The sequence below is a fragment of the Mustelus asterias genome, chromosome 24, assembly GCF_964213995.1.
Source record: "Mustelus asterias chromosome 24, sMusAst1.hap1.1, whole genome shotgun sequence".
NCBI classification, from domain to species: domain Eukaryota; kingdom Metazoa; phylum Chordata; class Chondrichthyes; order Carcharhiniformes; family Triakidae; genus Mustelus; species Mustelus asterias.
Genome location: NC_135824.1, coordinates 20,962,271 through 20,977,421, shown reverse-complemented (window position 1 = coordinate 20,977,421; position 15,151 = coordinate 20,962,271). Strand labels below are relative to the sequence as shown.

Sequence of the window (15,151 nt, the reverse complement as noted above, 5' to 3'; positions counted from 1 at the left end):
TTTTCACTTCATCACCGTTGATGTAGACAGTGGCATGTCCTCCACTAGGCTTCTTGAAGTTGATGACCATCTCCTTCGTTGTCTCTTCACATCCAGGGTTCTCTGATCTTGGTTCCACTTTTTGTCTTTATGGGAACATATTTGCCCCGTGCTCTTTCTACCTCCTCCTTGAAGGCCTCCCACTGCTGACAGTTTTACCTGCAAGGTGCTGCTCCCAATCCACTTGGGCCAAATCGTATCTTATTTTAGTAAAGTTAACATTTCCCCAGTTAGCACTGCTGCCTCACAGCACCAGAGACCCGGGTTTGATTCCCGGCTTGGGTCACTGTCTGTGTGGAGGCTGCATATCCTTCCCGTGTCTGCATGGGTTTCCTCCAGGTGATCCGGTTTCCTCCCACAGTCTGAAAGGCGCGCTGGTTAGGTGCATTGGCAATGCTAAATTCTCCCTTAGTGTACATAAATAGGCACCAGAGTGTGGCGACTAGGGGATTTTCACGATAACTTCATTGTAGTGTTAATGTAAGCCCACTTGTGACACTAATAAATAAACATACAACTTAAACATATGGGAGGCTGGTTTGCTTGGAGGAGGTGGTTAAGGCGGCGTATGGTGTGCTGGCCTTTATCAATCGAGGGATTGAGTTTAGGAGTCCAGGGATAATGATGCAGCTATATAAGACCCTCGTCAGACCCCACTTGGAGTACTGTGCTCAGTTCTGGTCGCCTCATTACAGGAAGGATGTGGAAATGATTGAAAGGGTGCAGAGGAGATTTACAAGGATGTTGCCTGGATTGAGTGGCATGCCTTGAGGATAGGCTGACGGAGCTCGGTCTTTTCTCTTTGGAGAGACGTAGGATGAGAGGAGACCTAATAGAGGTATATAAGGTGTCAAGAGGCATAGGTCGGGTGGACTCTCAGAGGCTTTTTCCCAGGGTGGAAATGGCTGCTACGAGAGGACACAGGTTTAAGGTGCTGGGGGGTAGGTACAGGGGAAATGTTAGGGGGAAGTTTTTCACACAGAGGGTGATGGGCGAGTGGAATCGGCTGCCGTCAGTGGTGGTGGAGGCAAACTCAATAGGGTCTTTTAAGAGACTCCTGGATGAGTACATGGGACTTAATAGGATGGAGGGTTATAGGTAGGCGTAGAAGGTAGGGAGATGTTCGGCACAACTTGTGGGGCCGAAGGGCCTGTTTGTGCTGTAGTTTTTCTATGTTTCTATACTGCCAGCCCTTGAAATGTACTCAAAACTACATATATTAATACACAAGGGCCTATTCCTTGTAGACAGAAAGAACACATACACTCATTATGCCCGTTTCTGCGAAACAAAATAAGTGATTGATGAACAAACCAGCTGTTCACTGGTTTGTTCCTCAGGGCAGTGCCTTGATCAGTCAAGCTGCCTGGTTTAAATTTTCAAACAATGCTTGTTAGTTAACTGTCAGTTACCATTAACTGGTCCATTTTCCGTGGTAACACCTCTACCAGAGTCCACTTGCTAATCAATCAGCACGCTCTTCTCACACAGTTATAAAGTTGTTACATTGACAATCTTACAATTGTCCTGATGAGTGCAAGATTATAAGCTTTGACAAAATGCCTTCTTTTACCAATTTAAAAGCAAAACCATTAATTAGGTAGAACTATAAAATATGCAATTAATTTTGCCACTGGAATGAAAGCAATTGTCAAGCATATGAATGATTTTCACCTGTTTCTCTTCCTCACTTCTAGTGAAACAAGGAAATCAAGACAAGCCATAAAAAAATTCTTGCAATGCATACAGCTCAAAATAGTACTTCCATTTTTGTCTGCACTGATTCGACAATGATGTACAGCAACATCCCAAGGTTCTCAATTTGGCTGGTTCCCAGCATCAGGTGCATTAATAGCAAGAGAAGCCTTGGAGGGCAAGTCACCTGAAGTCAGTGTTCACTATCTTAATGATTAGTCGTTAGTTAACATTTGCGCACATGTCCCAGGTCAAAAAGCTTTTGCTATCAAGAAAACTCTTACTCTCAAAAAAACTTTGATACTTAATCCTGATCGTTACTGTTCTCTGGATTTTTTCAAGTGAAATCAGACTACCTGACAGGACTGGTGAAGTTGGCGTAATATTTTCTGTAGTTTCCCAAACTCTTCTCTTTCCAAATACAGTTTGCCAAGCTGGAAACAAAATAATATCATATTCAGTTGGATATCACAAACAATTGCCTGGCCCAGCATATTAAACCAATTATTAGTTCAAAGTAATTTACAGAACTTAACTATAACAGAAACAGAGTAATTACCTTTGTGTTTGTCTTAAACCATAATCGATCATTCTTTGCATCTTTTAAAGCTTCAAGAGTAGTTTCATAAAACTCTTGCAACAAATCCATCTGAAAAATAAATGTTCAAATAGAGTTGCATTCCCCCCAACAATCGGAACGTTTATTGTTTTTTAAGCATGGACCATGATCCAAATTAGAAGTGGAAGAGACCAGATTTGGATCACAAGCTGAAATGCCAATGTTTATAGCTGTAAGCACGGACCAAATCTTGGAAGCAGAATGATTACTGCACAGAATGGGGCTGTTCGGCCCGTTGTATCGACATTGGGTCTGTAAAACTGATTGTAAGTGTAAAGTGAGTAAAAGCCATTTTTTCTTCAAATCCATTCAATCTTGTGCACTGGTGCTACAGCTAGCTCTCGTTTTTGCAATGATCAGATTCTGTCATTCATAAAACCATATAACCTATCACCATCTTGCCCAAGATGTAATTTTACACCAATTAACAGCATTCAGTGACGGGCCTATTCACTGTTATTTTTGAATTTAAAAAAAAACTTGCTCGAGGACAGTTCATTCTGCACATAAGAATTTCCTCTCATGTGGAAAGAGTGCTAAAATTAATTTGTTTTATTTTTTTAAAAACAATTTCTTAACTTGGGCTTTTAAAAATAATAGCTTTGTTTAGGACCAGGAAAGTGGGTGGCTCTGAATATGGCCATATTTTGTAAGGATCCAATGTTTATCTAACATATTGCATCATGAGAAAATGATGGGTCACACTGGAGGCAGAAAGCAACCACTGTTACATTTATTTAATTAAACACTACACACTATTTCACACTAACTTCTTTCCACTTAGAAAGGAAACTAGAACTAGAGGGCACAGCCTCAAAATAAAGGGGGGTCAGTTTAGGACAGAGTTGAGGAGGAACTTCTTCTCCCAGAGGGTGGTGAATCTCTGGAATTCTCTGCCCACTGAAGTGGTGGAGGCTACCTCGTTGAATATGTTTAAATCACAGATAGATGGATTCCTGATCAGTAAGGGAATTAGGGGTTATAGGGATCAGGCGGGTAAGTGGAACTGATCCACTTCAGATCAGCCATGATCTTATTGAATGGCGGGGCAGGCTCGAGGGGCTAGATGGCCTACTCCTGCTCCTATTTCTTATGTTCATGGAACTTATTGTTTAATTTACAGATAGGCCAATCAGACAATAATTATGACTTTCAGATGGCAGGAAAGTATGAGAATTTACTTCCCCCCTACTCCCATTATTTCCATAAGCAGAACACAACAGGTCCAAGTGTCTTGAATCACTAGGAGGCTTAAATGGCCACACAAATCTTGGGAATTATGAATGATTTCCATAATTTTGAAACTGTGAAAAGTTCAAATGTGCTTGCTATTTCCACAATTCTGCACCTAAGCACACTAGGAGATTAGCAAATGAATGATTGAAGATTAAAGTGGCTCAGATTTACTTAACCCCGCCACCATCAGCAAGAAAAGGCAAACAGCAAGCACTGAAGTTAGATTCTGGTCCATATCTTTGTCTCCTGACATTATGCAAATCTTTTTTCTGACCTTTGATTCAGCTTCCCCGCCAAAGCAAGCTTTCAGGTCCGTTTCTGCGATTCCCCCGCTGCTACCCTGCCTCTTCATCGACTTCTGCTGCTTGACCAAGGTAGATGTAACAGGTTCCGGAGAGGGCAGGTAAGGGAGAAAAAAAAGGGAAGGGGAAGGAGGAGATAGAAATAAAAACGTGAAAAGGACAGAAAGATGTTAAAATGGGAAGAAAAAGTAACGTGACAAAAAGAGAAAAAAAGTTAAAGAAAATAGGTTCAGAAAAGGAGGACATCACAAAAAAACACAAGTTCAGAAATAAAAATGAAAAGTAAATAAAGCATAAAAAGTAGGCAAAACAAAATTGAAAGAGAAATAATAAGATTGGAAAAGTATATTCAAGTCTCCTACAATGCTTCCCTTGTTTACACCTTCCCTCCTATTCTTGTTTAGGAGAGAGAACATATGAATGCTACTGATTCATGAAGAGAAATTGTCAGCACTCTCATCACAGCAAGTTATGATGGGAACTTTTGGTGGGAAAGAGTGTGGAATTGAATGGAACAGCAGCGAATATTTATGCTTTCAAGGCCAGGAATGTCAAACAGTCACACAGTACATAAAACATAAGTGTAGGTTACAACCTCTGTACTCTAGCTCTGCAATGAGCATCTAACAAAACCAGATTAACATTTCCTTGTCCTACATTATTGCAGCCTGCTAAACTTGAGTGTGCGTATGAAGGAAAAGAGCTGACTACAGAGGACGAAATTCGACAGTTAACAGAAGATGCGTCAAAGGACGAGCTGTGGAACAGTGTGGAAAAGCAATTACTTTTGTTTTCCCACTAGCCAAATAAAAAGTCCGCTTTCCAATTTATTTTGAGGCACCGCGAAGAGTAAATTTTCAAAAGACACACACCCCTGCCCCACACAGAATATCTGGGAACTCAAATACGGTCCACTACGACTGACAGGTAAATATTCAAACTACATTAATTTTCAGAAAGAGGGAACAGGCAAGAAACAAACAGAGAGAGCATTAACAATTTTATTTTTACACTTTCAGATCATTTGTACTGAGATGTGTTATATTTCAGAATTTTGCAATGTAACTTAGCCGATCTGCTGCTTAAGAGATACTATAATTTATTTACTGATTCAGCAACTGTCCACTATTTCTACATTTCCTGCCTGTTTAGTTTTAAAATGTACAGGACATGAAACCTTTTGGAAAATGAGTGATCAGGAGCTGCTGTGAGCTTTGGAGGTCTGAATTCTACTCCAGGTTCAAATGGGTTTAACCCTCACTTTAGGACTTGAGGAGCTATCCTTGGTTGAAAATTCAGTGTGGTTTTATGGGACGTGGGGTTTTCCAGATAATATATTTAAACAACACTCCATCTGTCCTCCCAGATGGATGTAGAAGATTCCAGGGCACTCTTTGAAGGTGCCCTGGCCAATATATATTATATTCTCCTATCAACATCCGCATTTCATTTTTGTCTGTGGGACCTTGCTTTGAGCAATCAGCTCCCCACATTAGAGAAGTGATCGTATTTCAAAAATTCTTCATTGACTGCAAAGCACTGTGAAAGATGCTTGCATAAAATATATTTGTTACATGTTGCATTCCTTCTGTCAGGATTGAAAAACTGGAATTCAACTCAAACTCAAGGATCACTGTCAGATCCCTGAAATGACCTTCTTCGAATAACTTAGCTTCATACTTAAGACTTCCAAGTGAAAAGTATTTTATAAAAAAGAAAAAAATTCACAAAGTGCTAGAACATTTATTATAGTGAAGAATAAGTTAGGAATAAGTTTTAGAAGAGGGCAAAGATCACAGAAAAGTTGGCATTTCGCTGACAAGCTGAACTGCTTGATAATCCTAAATTCTCATGTTTACTTTTACCACTTACATAGTGCAGCAGATTAAAAACAAATATAACTGGACACATATGAAGTTCACAAAATGGAAAGCATAGTAAAAGTAGCACATATATGAACACCGCATCAGTACATCAGATACATTTTGGTATTTGGTACAATTTATCTAAGTTATCTGTTTTAAAAGCATGTGAAAATTGAATATAAATCCTTCTCCTGAAACAATAATGACTTATGTTACATATAGTTCCTGAGATGTCAACAATCTTCCAGAACTTCACCCAAACTCCTGACAGGCCATTCAACAGTGAAAAACATCACAGCTGACCCTGACTAAACATGCACATTTTCCAGTCCGCATCACTGGATGGCAATCAGAGCCTGAAATCCTGGGAAAATCCCTGAATTCACTCTTGTTGTTATGAAAACTAGTTTAGTTCTTTTAGCTAGGTTTATATTTAAACATTCTGATTTTGGGTTAAATCTATAAATCACATTCAAAAGTTTAATTGCGGAAAAAGAGAGACAGGGTGTCAAAGCTTTTGTCTTGCACTCATCAGAACAGATACACAAGAATACCAATTCTAAAGGGAACAACTGGGGCGGTGCGGCGGCACAGTGGTTAGCACTGCTGCCTCGCTGCGCCAGGGTCAATTCCGGCCTCGGGCCACTGTGTGGAGGTTGCACATTCGCCCCGTGTCTGCGTGGGTTTCCTCCGGCTGCTCCCGTTTCCTCCCAGTCCAAAAATGTGCAGATTAGGTTGATTGGCCATGTTAAATTGACCCTAGTGTGAGGGGGATTAGCAAGGTAAATGCGAGGGATTGTGGGAATAGGTCCTGGGTGGGATTGTGGTCGGTACAGACTTGATGGGTTGAATAGCCTCCTTCTGTACTGTAGGGATTCTATGAACAATCTATGCTACATGAGAAGAGTGCTGTTTGATTGGTAAGTGAACTCCGATTAGTAGAGACAACATACCAGTAACAATTAACTTGCAAGCTTTTGTTCAAATTCAAATCAGGCAGGTTGACTCTGATTGGTTAAGGTATTGCCATGGGGGAAGCTTATTATCCCCCATGGCAATACCTTGACCAATCAAAATCGACTTGCCTGGTTTGAACTTAAACAAAAACTTATCAGTTTACTGTACCCTGTTGTATTCCCCATGGCAATGCTGCTATCAGAATTTACTTGCCAATCAGCATGCTCTTTTCATGCAGTACAAATTGTTGTTCCCTTTAGAATTGGTATTCTTGCATATCTGTTCTGATGAGTGCAAGACGAAAAGCTTCAATAGCATGTCTCTTTTTGTCAGCAAAAGTTTAATTCTCAAAGCAGGATTAAGATAAGAAAATAACTAGATGGAAAACACAGCCACTTTTCATATTTGCACAGGGTGTATTTCATCTTCTCTCTATCCTGATAGTTGTATATATATTTACACATTACACATACAGCTGGCCTGTCTGGTGGCGCAGTGGCCAAAATTCTATGTAAAGTCTAATCTCATTAATGCACAAGTTCATTCCATATCTCTGCATTTGACAATGCCTGATACTGTTAAGTACATTACTCTCTAAAGTTGTTAGGCTGCTTGTCCAACGCCCAGCCTTGAATGCGCCACAAATTCCTCCAATTAAATGTCATAAAGGCAGGAACCGTCTTCATAGGTGGCACTTCACAATTCTCTTGCCACTGATTCCATCCACTTTCCCCAGCTGCAGGCAAAACTAGAGTGTTCACAGACCCACTCCTAGAATTTCTTCTTCATTTGAAAGACCACTTACTTCCACCCCCATCCTGCACCAGCCCACCTACTGTTGAAACTTCATGTTTATCTTAGCTCCGGTCCCGACTATTTTAATGCTCTCTTGGCGAGTGCCCCATCCTCCATAATCTTCAGCACATTCAAAATCCTTGCTCCCTTTTGTCCTAGTCCGAACCAAGACCGTCAACAATTATCCTTGCTGATCTACATCGACTCCCACTCCCCTAAAGCCTCCAATTTAAAATTCTCATCTTCATATTTAAATCCCCCAAAGCCTTCTCCCTCCATGTCCAGTCTACAACACTTCGAGAACTCTACATTTCCTCCATGACTAGCCTTTTGTGAGCTACTGATTCCTTTCAACCAAACATTGGTTGCTATACCTTCGATCATCTGTGCCCTAACCTCTCCACTTCCTTCTTTAATACCCATCTGTTTGTAAAACTTCGACTGACACCTTCCCATATCGTCTATTTGGATCAGAGATTTTACGCTTTCTGATTATCTTTGTGAAGTGCCTTGAGATGTTTTTTCCCCCTAGATGAAAGGTGCTTTTAACTATAAGTTGTCGAATTCTGGATCCAATTTCTTTATTTTGGAGCTTTTGCAGATTGTATCAAGCATTTACAGGGAATCCTACAACTTGTTCTTCTGTCTCAAATGACTTAACATTCTGGCCATTCCCCGTTTCTCTTTGCCTTGTCATTCCAAGTAACTGCCAGTCTTACCCAATGTAAAAAGATGGCAAGTGCATTTGTGAATGTTTACATTTACATTCACTGCTCGAAAGGAGAATGGATTGAAAATTGATATTTAATAAGCAGTATATTTAAATCCTGTTGATTTTTCACAATTTCTTCCCCCTCCACAATTGTGCCAGACCATGACTTCAATAACCTGTTGCGAAAAGGCGAGTTAAATTTCAATAATCAGTAAGGAATTCCAGTTTTAATTGCATACCTGTTTAGAAGTAGATATATAATCAAGGATGGAGTTGATGGATTTTTCTGAATAATTCCTTGTGACTGCACTCCTGATGTATGTTAGCAGCTGCTTATATCTGTTCATCATTTCTGGATAGTTACCCTGTGGGACAAGCCTCAATTATCCTCTATTTGTGGATGTAATTGGACATTATTTTACACTTAGAAATCACATGTCATTTCTCAGGATTTAATAGTTAAACACACATGGAAACAAGTCATCTAATGAAGTATATTAAGCTTGGTGAGTAATGGTAAAAATAAGACAATTCGGTGATTGCATCTTTCGTTATTTTACCTACCTTAATATTTAAAGAGAAATTATTTTGTTTTTCAATCTTCATACAATTAGTATGATTACAAAAAGTTCCCATTAAAGTTCCATGTAACATTACAAATTATGGGTGTTCTTACCAACTTAAAGTTGATTTTAATCATCTGTTTGAGTGCTTTAAATCCCCACTCTCCCTTTTCACCTTCCAGTTCCAATACCTGTGAAAAGAAATTATAAATATTTCTATTTCATACATTTGTTAAAGATAGCCATTTATTCCTTAAGTAGTTAGTGCTCAATTCTAGGAGTCCAAAATTACCTGAGCTAGAAAAATACCAGTTGTTCAATGTATCATTTTAAAGAAGTGATTTGTATCTGAACTTATTTCATCTCAAAAAAATGCAGAGCTACATGTTCAAAATATTTAATAGTCTGTGCACTGATTTGCAGCATGCAGTCATGGTAAACTAAATTTTTACCTGTACAAAATGCTGAACATGCTACTTTATTTGCAATCTCCTTCCAGTGAACTATGCGGGCAATTACACTAAAGGCTTAACATGAATCAATCATGGCCTTGCACTGATGTGGCACAGTGGTTAGCATTGCTGCCTCACAACGCCAGGGACCCAGGTTCAATTGCTAGTTTGGGTCAGTGTGTGGAGTTTGCACATTCTGCGTGGGTTTCCTCCAGGTGCTCCAGTTGCCTCCCACAGTCCAAAGATGTGCAGGTTAGGTTGTTTGACCATGGTAAATTGCCCCCACGTGTCAGGGGGACTAGCAGGGTAAATACGTGGGGTACGGGATAGGGGCTGGGTAGGGTTGGTGCAGACTCAATGGGCCAAATGGCCTCCTTTTGCACTGTAGGGATTCTATGATTCTATGCTGCTGGCCTCTTGTAATGTAAATTAAACATAATTTCTCGAAGTGACGTTGAAGCAAGTAGTGAGAGGCTCCTTCCACTCCAATTTCAGCTCAGGCCCCAAATTCACGTTCTAGCTGCTTTTGCATAACTGCTTAGCACCACCACAGCCCTTTTTAGTGTGAATGTATTGTGTCATACCATGTCTCAATCATATCAATAATGAAGCATCCTAAACAACTTTGCTCATCAAGAGCAATTGTTCTCTAATGACAGATGAACATTGGGATATATCTGCTAAGTGAGGCAGGTTTGTGATTTATGGCGTTTCTTTAAATATTGGTCAGCATTTGATTTTAGTGCTACCATTTGTAATGAAATGGACTTTTAATTCTTTGAAACAAATTATGTTTTAAGCTGTAAACGTGCTAAAGCAAAGCAAGTAGTATTTCCAATGCATGCAGAAGAGCATCAGGATACAGGGAGTTATATGTGGATTATCTATTCATCCGCAGTAATTTGATACCACAAAAGAAAAAGGACATTTTAAAACCTAAGCTATGAAATAACTGATAATTGCATAAATATCACCATCTCAACTGGTTACAATGTGGAGTTAAACAGGCAGCTTGTCAATTGAAATGTATCAAGTGTTTAGAAAACGTGATGACTAAGAGCTCCAACCAAAGATATTTTAAATATAATTAGCTATTATTTGCCTGAACAACCTCCAGATTCTTTCTATGCATAATGCTCAATGCAAAGAAGATTGCTGAGGATAAGTAATAAAAAAACATGATAAAATGAATCTCATGAATGTTACAGAAGAGGGAAGGAAACAGAAGAAAATACAATTACATATTTACATTTGCAATTACACATGGGCAGCACGGTGGCCCAGTGGTTAGGTTAGCACTGCTACCTCACAGCTCCAGGGACCTGGACTCGATGCCTGGCTTGGATCACTGTCTGTGCAGAGTTTGCACATCCTCCCCGTGTCTGCGTGGGTTCCCTCCGGGTGCTCCAGTTTCCTCCCACAGTCCAAAGACGTGTGGGTTAGGTTAATTGGCCATGCTAAATTGCCCCTTAGTGTCCCAGCATGTGTAGGTTAGAGGGATTAGCGGGGTAAATATGTGGGGTTACGGGAATAGGGCCTGGGTGGGATTGTTGTCAGTGCAGGCCTGATGGGCCAAATGGCCTCCTTCTGCACTGTAGGGATTCTATGATTTTTATGATAGCTTTGTTAAAAAACAAAACTTCTACTTTGTGAATAAAATATTTTGATATGAAGAGGATTTTAAACTAGTCTGAAAGACTTGTACCATTCTAATAGCCTGCACAATGAACTTTTTCCTTGAAGTAGACCACAAGCAAATCGAGAACAAAGGTCAAAGTGAAAATTTCAAATTGTTTGATCATAAATTTCTACCAATCTCCAGTCGTCTCGACTCTGTCTTGCCACTGGATACAGATGGGAATTGGGAAGAGAGAGTGAGGCTGACACTGCGCAACTCTCCCTCACTTTAATCCAAATCACGCGCTAGTCTCGACACCATCATCATCACCGTCCTGTTCAACCATTGAAGTCCTGTGGCGATGGGCGAGCGACGAAGCAGCAGGTGTGGATACACTGGGAGCTGTAGTCACGGACCTGCACACAGATGGCCCAGGTCTAATGGTCGTTTTCCGCTGACTGAAGCAGCAGTGAAACTCGGCGTCTACCTGGGCGAATGAGCAGCCCTCTTCAGGAACGCACTGCTCACCTCCGTAGAATGAGGAAGGGGCTAGAAAAGGTGCCCTAACCTTGCCTGCTTCACTACACCCTGGCCAGTTTACCGCAGCTGGCGGGGACCCCGTCTTGCGGTCGAACAAACAAAATAAAACACAAGGTGACACTGCTCACCATTGGCACTTGGAACGTGCGCACGCTTTTGGACAACCCTACAGCAGATAGACCAGAGAGAAGAACAGCCTTAGTTGCTAGAGAGCTTGCAAGATACAACATTGACATTGCAGTCGAGTGAAACTCGTCTTGCCAACGTAGGTCAGCTGACTGAAACTGGAGGTGGATACACTTTTTTCTGGAGCGGTCGTGGCAGCGATGAGCGTCGTGATGCTGGAGTTGGATTCGCCATCAGGAGTCACCTTGTTTGGAAACTTGCTAGTCTCCCCAAGGGTGTGAACAACCGGCTTATGACATTACAGCTTCCACTACAGAACAGAAGTCAAGCCACCCTGATCAACGCTTATGCCCCCACAATGAACAACCTGGACGAGATGAAAGACAAGTTCTACGAAGAACTAGACGCCCTATCAGCAGTGAGCAGTACCGACAAGCTGATCTTGCTTGGCGACTTCAATGCAAGAGTAGGGTGTGACTCTGCATTCTGGCCGGGAGTCGTTGGGAGGCATGGAGTAGGCAAGTGTAACAGTAACGGCCTTCTCTTAATGAAGACCTGTGCAGCACACGACCTCCTCATCACCAACACAACCTTCCGTCTGCCTACCCGTAACAAGACCTCCTGGAAGCACCCCTGCTCTAAGCACTGGCATCTTATCGACTATGTCATTGTCAGGAGAAAAGACAGGCAGGATGTCAGAGTGATCAAGGCCATGTGTGGTGCTGACTGTTGGACAGATCACAGGCTCATTGTCTCCAAAATGAGGCTCTGCATCAGACCCAAGAGGCGACCACAAGGAAGCAAGGTTATGAAAAGAATCAATGTGGCCAAGCTAAAGAACTCCAGCATAGCTTCAGCACTGGTTGACTTAGAAACCAAGCTTGCTGACCTACACCTTGCAGACAGCGCTGAGGACGACTGGGAACACCTCAGGAATGCTGTCCATTCATCTACACTGAAGATGCTCAGGCCCTCTACCCACAAGCAGCACGACTGGTTCGATGAGGAGATACAGGCTCTACTTGTTGAAAAGCACCATCTTCATTGTGCCTGTCAGAATGACCCATCATCAGCTGCCAAGAAAAACGCCTTTACCAGTGCTCGCAGGACAGTCCAGAATAAACTGCATAAAATGCAGGATGCCTGGCTGAGCGCCAAGGCAGATGAAATACAGGGATACGCTGACATAAATGATTTGAAACAGTTCTATGAAGCCCTCAACACTCTCTACGGACCTCAATCTCTCGGGAGTTCCCCCCTCCTGAGTACAGATGGTACAACTCTCATTACAGAGAGGGCTCAGATCCTGCAGAGGTGGGCTGAACACTTTAAAGCCGTCCTCAACTGACTGTCATCTATTAACGGTGAGGCGATAGACAGGATTCCCCAGGTCGATATCAACAGCGCCATGGATGACCCACCGGTAGTAGCCGTAGTCACGAAAGCTGTTAGCCAGCTATCTAGTGGCAAAGCCCCAGGGGCAGACGCCATATCCGCAGAGATCTACAAAGCTGCTGGTCCTGTACTTATCGAGAAGCTCACCGAGTTGTTCCAGTCCTTTTGGAAGCAAGGATTCATTCCTCAGGAACTTAAAGATGCTTCCATCGTACACCTCTACAAGAGGAAGGGCAATGGGCAAGTATGCGACAACCATCGAGGAATCTCGCTGCTCTCCATCGCAGGAAAAACCCTCGCATGAGTCCTGCTAAATCGTCTGGTCATTCATCTGGAGCTGGGCCTGCTTCCAGAGTCACAGTGTGGCTTCTGCAAAGGTGGCGGGACAATTGACATGATTTTTGCCGCGCGCCAACTGCAGGAGAAGTGTCAGGAGCAGAATCGCGAGCTCTACACAATCTTTGTTGACCTCGCGAAAGCCTTTGACACTGTCAGCTGACAAGGCCTGTGGAGGATCATGTCAAAGTTCGGCTACCCCCCCAAATTCATTCAGATGGTATGCCAGTTCCATGATGGTATGATGGCCAGAGTACTGGACGGCGGAGAATCCTGAGGCATTCTCAGTCACCAATGGTGTCAAACAGGGCTGTGTGCTCACACTCACACTGTTCAGCATGATGTTTACTGCCATGCTGAATGATGCCTTCCAGGACAGTGTTGCTGGAATCAGCCTTAAGTACAGAGTGGATGGGAAGCTCTTCAACCTGAGAAGACTTCAAGCTATTACCAAAGTGAAGGAGACTGTTCTGAGAGACTTCCTCTTTGCCAATGACTGCGCCCTGTATACTGGCTCAGAGCCAGAGATGCAAGTCGGTATGGATAAATTTTCCACGGCTTGTGACAACTTTGGATTCACCATCAACATTAAAAAGACCGAAGTCATGCACCAGCCTGCTCCTCATGCACCGTACACAGAACCCATAATCACAATCAAAGGGCAGAAACTACAGGCAGTGGACCAGTTCACTTATCTTGGCAGTACCCTCTCCCGAGCAGTGACCATTGATACAGAAGTTAACTGCAGAATAGCAAAGGCAAGTTCTGCTTTCGGTAGACTGTGTTCCACTGTATGGGAACGTCGAAGAATCAGCCCAGCAACAAAACTGAAGGTCTACAACGCCGTGGTACTCACTACCCTCCTGTATGCCTGAGAAACATGGACTGTGTATCGAAGGCATTCAAGACAGCTCAATCATTTCCACATGACTTGTCTTCGCGGAATATTACGCATCAGATGGCAAGACAAAGTACTAGACACTGAAGTTCTCTCTAGAGCAAGTCTACCATCAGTCCACACACTACTGATGAGAGCACAGACCCGGTGGGTAGGTCATGTCATCCGTATGCCGGACGAGCGCATACCCAAGCAGCTCCTTTCTGGGGAACTCTCTGCTAGAAGATGCTCGCATGGAGGGCAAAAGAAACGTTACAAAGATACACTCAAGGCCTCTCTGAAGTCGCTTGACATAGACACGACCACCTGGGAAACGCTGGCACAAAACCGCCCTACCTGGCGCTGCCTCATCCACAAGGGCTGTCAAGCTTACGAAGCAAGGTGCAATGCTGAAGGACAACTTAAGCGCGAGCTGCGCAAGTCCAGAGCCACCAGCGCAACAACTACAGCGCCTACACAAGTTTGCCCAATATGTGTCAGGACATTCCGTGCCCGAATTGGCCTGATCAGTCATCTTCGGACGCACCACATCCAGCCTCATAATGACTAATGGTGTCGAGGTCCTCATCGACGACGATGGATGAACAACAACAACTAACAACAAACAACAGTGCAGAAGCAAACAAAGATAATTCCAATGACGTTATTAAATAACAGCCCAATTTTGTAGGCATGATTTTGCTGGCTACTCCGCCATGATTTTGAATCTGCCACAATTTATAGAATGTGGCTTCCACAACAGTCATTAAACTGGCCTATCAGCAAGCTTAAATAATTTTCAGACAGCAAACCAGCAGGTGAAATACACAGATTATAATTTACTTGTTAATCATTTTTTCAAAAACAAAACAAAAATTTGGACATATACATAGGATGAGGTAGATGTTGAAATATTACAAAGAAAATTTTGAAAATATAAATTTAAAAAAATAAGGATTATCATGAGAGATTGAAACTCCACTGTCATAAATGTAGTTTTTCAGGCAGAGAGAGGTTGTTCAGC

General features: G+C 42.3%; 1 protein-coding gene across 2 annotated transcripts in view; it reads right to left on the bottom strand.

Annotated features, from left to right (window-relative positions):
* The window catches only part of cops2 (COP9 signalosome subunit 2), a 40,200-nt gene that overhangs the window by 20,110 nt on the left and 4,939 nt on the right, over positions 1-15,151 (bottom strand). The window contains exons 3-7 of one of the 2 annotated variants that reach the window (XM_078241403.1): positions 8,897-8,974; positions 8,460-8,585; positions 3,864-3,953; positions 2,294-2,383; positions 2,091-2,168 (exon numbers count right to left, since the gene is read on the bottom strand). In XM_078241403.1, coding sequence (XP_078097529.1) covers positions 2,091-2,168; positions 2,294-2,383; positions 3,864-3,953; positions 8,460-8,585; positions 8,897-8,974 — 462 coding nt within the window. The remainder of the gene's footprint in view (positions 1-2,090; positions 2,169-2,293; positions 2,384-3,863; positions 3,954-8,459; positions 8,586-8,896; positions 8,975-15,151) is intronic. The other variant, XM_078241404.1, reaches the window with a different exon arrangement.